General features: G+C 42.6%; 1 protein-coding gene across 3 annotated transcripts in view; it reads left to right on the top strand.

Moving 5' to 3' along the window:
* The window catches only part of entpd1 (ectonucleoside triphosphate diphosphohydrolase 1), a 13,463-nt gene that overhangs the window by 6,127 nt on the left and 3,800 nt on the right, over window positions 1-3,536 (top strand). The window contains exons 1-4 of one of the 3 annotated variants that reach the window (XM_031843584.1): window positions 44-105; window positions 1,097-1,224; window positions 1,682-1,799; window positions 3,324-3,474. In XM_031843584.1, the coding sequence (XP_031699444.1) occupies window positions 1,099-1,224; window positions 1,682-1,799; window positions 3,324-3,474 (395 nt within the window). In that variant the 5' untranslated portion in view covers window positions 44-105; window positions 1,097-1,098. Of the gene's footprint in view, window positions 1-22; window positions 1,225-1,681; window positions 1,800-3,323; window positions 3,475-3,536 lie in introns of those variants that run through there. The other 2 variants (XM_031843582.1, XM_031843581.1) reach the window with 2 other exon arrangements.

Genomic DNA, 3,536 nt, shown 5'->3' with positions numbered 1-3,536 from the left:
CTCTCTCTCTCTCTCTCTCTCTCTCTCTCTCTCTCTCTCTCTCTGTGCCTCTCCAACTCCCCTGTCAGTTCATTGAAGTAGACAACATTGAAGTAGACAACAGAGGTAAGTACTCTTTTTCGCTGTCTGTTAACCAGTCTCTCTCTCGCTCTTAGTTTCAGTCTCTGTGTGTTTTCCCACAGTAGACAGTGATCAGGTTTATCATTGCTGCATGTCCCGTGTCCCTGTCGATGTGTACTGTGCTCTACAGTTGGGTCACTTTCTACAATGACTGTACTTTGCCAGCTGCCATGTGCACCTAGATAGTGTCTGCTAGTTTGCTTACCCTGGTGATAATCAAACACCCATGTGTGCCTGTGTGCACAAGTGTGTATTTTACAGTTCAGGTTCGTGTCCTGTTCATCACTCTTTACCATCACTATAGCCTTGTGAATACAGACTGCTTGTTACACCCTGTTTTGTCCCTTTGTACAGTAAACTGGGAATATATACACTCAGATAATCTACAATAGCATCTGTGTGTGTATGTGTGTGTGTGTGTGTATGTGTTTCGAATCCCATTGTCAGACAAAGCAGTAGCAGAGACAGCGAACAAATGTATTTAGGATTAAAATAATACCGAGAGCAGGGTGTTGAAATCATTCATTATTGTTGGCTAACAGTGACTCTTTGCTAAAGCTTTAATCATGATAGGTCATCATTTTTTGATTGTATGGCACATGCTTTGTATAAACACGTCAGATATTTCCACCAGGTGTTTCCCTTTTGAACATGTTCCAAGTGGAAGTCTTGTTGATCTTTCCGCATTAGCTCAGGACTTTGATGAATCAATGAACAGCTTAGCTTAAAACCAAATCAGTAAAATCCATCTGTAGCCATTGGTTACAAAACAACACAACTACAGACATTTGCAAACACCCCCCCGACAGGCTCTCTCTCTCATACATACAAACACACACATGCTGTGACATCACGCACATCTGGATGCAAGATTGGCTAACACACCATTCCTCTTTCCCCATCTTCCCCTTTCCCCCGGCAACCCTCTCGCTTCTTCTTCCCATCCGTCTGTCTGTCTGTCTGCCCCCGCTCTCAGAGATGAAAGAGAAGAACCCCTGGCACACGCCGGTGACCATCATCATCACTGTGATTGGTGTCATAGCGATTGTTGCCTTGGTGACGGTAGCAGTTTTGCAGAACAGGCCCCTCCCCCAAAAGTACAAGGTACGGTAGAGGAAAATACCAAAGTGTTGTAGCCTGTTCCCCCTGTGTGGGGTGTGTGCCCAATGCATTACTGTGGGATCTCTGTGCAATGTCCACAAGCCAAATATGGTCTCTTGTCAATATGACCTCAACCTGTACTTCTGGTTCTAGAAATCCACTTCCAAATAAGGTCGGCGGATGTGGATAAGAATTTTGAATCACCACTCCTTTTTGTCACCAATGCAGGCCCAGAAAGAGAAACACAGCTATCATTGATTACAGCGTCTAGAGTGCTGTTCTACATAGTTTCAGCACTAACACTGTTTTATTTGCACAGATAAGTGCTTTAGTTCCGGAAAGTTTGTCTGGGGGATATACAGTCATGATACTTCAAGTGCATGTCTGGATGGAAGTCATCCAGAGTAAAACGGTTCCCGAGTACTGAACTGGAATCTACCTACTTCTGTCTCCACTCAAGTATGGGATTGTGCTGGACGCTGGCTCCTCCCACACAGCTCTGTATATCTACGAGTGGCCGGCTGAGAAGGATAACAACACTGGAAGAGTTCAACAGAAGCATTCCTGCAAAGTGGACGGTATGTGCTGCACAATGTCGTCACATGTACACACTATACCCTCACATTCGCGTATGCAACCACTAATGCATGCTAATGCAAATATTTAGGAAAGCGCAATCATGAACATGTACATACACAGTTCACTAAGAGCGTTCAGTGTTCTTCAATATTCAAATTATGCAGCACTAGAACAATACACTTTAAAGTGTCTTAATGTGTAAATCAGTACTTGTTGATACCAATTTCTAATAAGACATACTTTTTAATGGCTTAATAAGTTGTAAATAATGTAATTGGTTATCACTTAATCGTTTCAGCTCTAAACCAATTACATCCTGTAAAAGGCATCTACAGCCAAAAACTATTAACATTTACAACTCCACAGTTTATGGATTGTTGTACTGGAAGAGACATGTATTAATAGTTGACTTACATTTATGGCTGTGGATGTAAATGCTGGATGATATGGCCCGTAAGATAAGCTAGTTACCTGCTGCTTATAGAACCATAACGTACAGATACGAGAGTGGAGAAGCAAAGGTACGTCCCAAACTATTCCCCAAACAAATGATTTATTCATCATTGATAAAGCCATTAGTTACAACATAACAATTCATAGAAAGTGGTACCTACAGTGCATGTGTTGTACGCATGTGTAGATGTGAAGTCAAGGTATATTTTGTCCTGGAACTGGCATGGAAATCCAAATGTCCAAATGCCTCAGTCTCAAGGCAATCTTATGCAACCAAATCTCTCTGAATTATTAAAGCAACTTTAAATACAAAACATATAACAGTCTGTCAAACTGACTCAGCTTCTGTTCTGTAAATTTATTTAACTGCTGCTTTCTATCGCTGTCGGTGCGAGGGCCTCCTTCTTTTTGTAATTTACATTGGCTATCAAAGCTTTTTAAGTACAAAGCTTTCATTGATACCAGATGGTGGACTCCCATGGACAATAGAATCAACATGCTTCTCTGAGAAAGGGTTGCTTACAACCACACTGTCCAGCGCTTTTTCAATAAAACTATATATTTTTGAGCTGTTTTGAAAGGTTTAAGTAGCTGGTGCTGAGTGCCACTATCTGGCTAAGGAAGTCAGAAAGTGTTGTGATATAAACTAAAGCTTTGCTGGTTTTGGTCTTTTCATGGGATTTGTGAAGACAAACATAGAATACAAACAGGCCTTTAACCCAGCTGAGAGGTGAACACAAATAGGGAGGAGATGCACATACATGCTGGATATCTAATCAGGGATATTACTGGCTGTAACCTTGCCCACTGGGAACCTCAATTTAGGGGTTGAGTACCTACTTAAGGGAGTAAAGCATGCTTCTAGGAAGCGGACATCTTGATGACGTCATCCCCAATCTTTTTTTTTTCTCCATAGCAATTTCCTCGCCAGCTAATGGATTTGTACAGATGACCTTAAATTCCTAAGCAGGCTAGGGTCTCTGAACTCACGGCTCTAAATTATGTTTTACGGTCGCTACATTTAAGCTCAACGACTTCAACCTCCTCTTGACATTTTGCTCAACTTGCAGGCCCAGGCATCTCCAGCTACGCATCCGCTCCACTGAAGGCAGGGGAGTCTCTGAGAGAATGCATGCAGAAGGCCGAGAAGTGGGTGCCCAGCAAAAGACACCACGAGACGCCTCTTTATCTGGGGGCTACTGCCGGAATGAGATTGCTTAAGTACGGTAAAACCTGCACACACACACACACACACACACACACACACACACACACACACACAC

This window comes from Anarrhichthys ocellatus, unplaced genomic scaffold (genome assembly GCF_004355925.1).
Source record: "Anarrhichthys ocellatus isolate YVR2014 unplaced genomic scaffold, GSC_Weel_1.0 scaffold4, whole genome shotgun sequence".
Lineage (NCBI taxonomy): Eukaryota > Metazoa > Chordata > Actinopteri > Perciformes > Anarhichadidae > Anarrhichthys > Anarrhichthys ocellatus.
The sequence above is the reverse complement of the archived record's forward strand: the minus strand, read 5'-3'. Positions and strand labels throughout refer to the sequence as shown.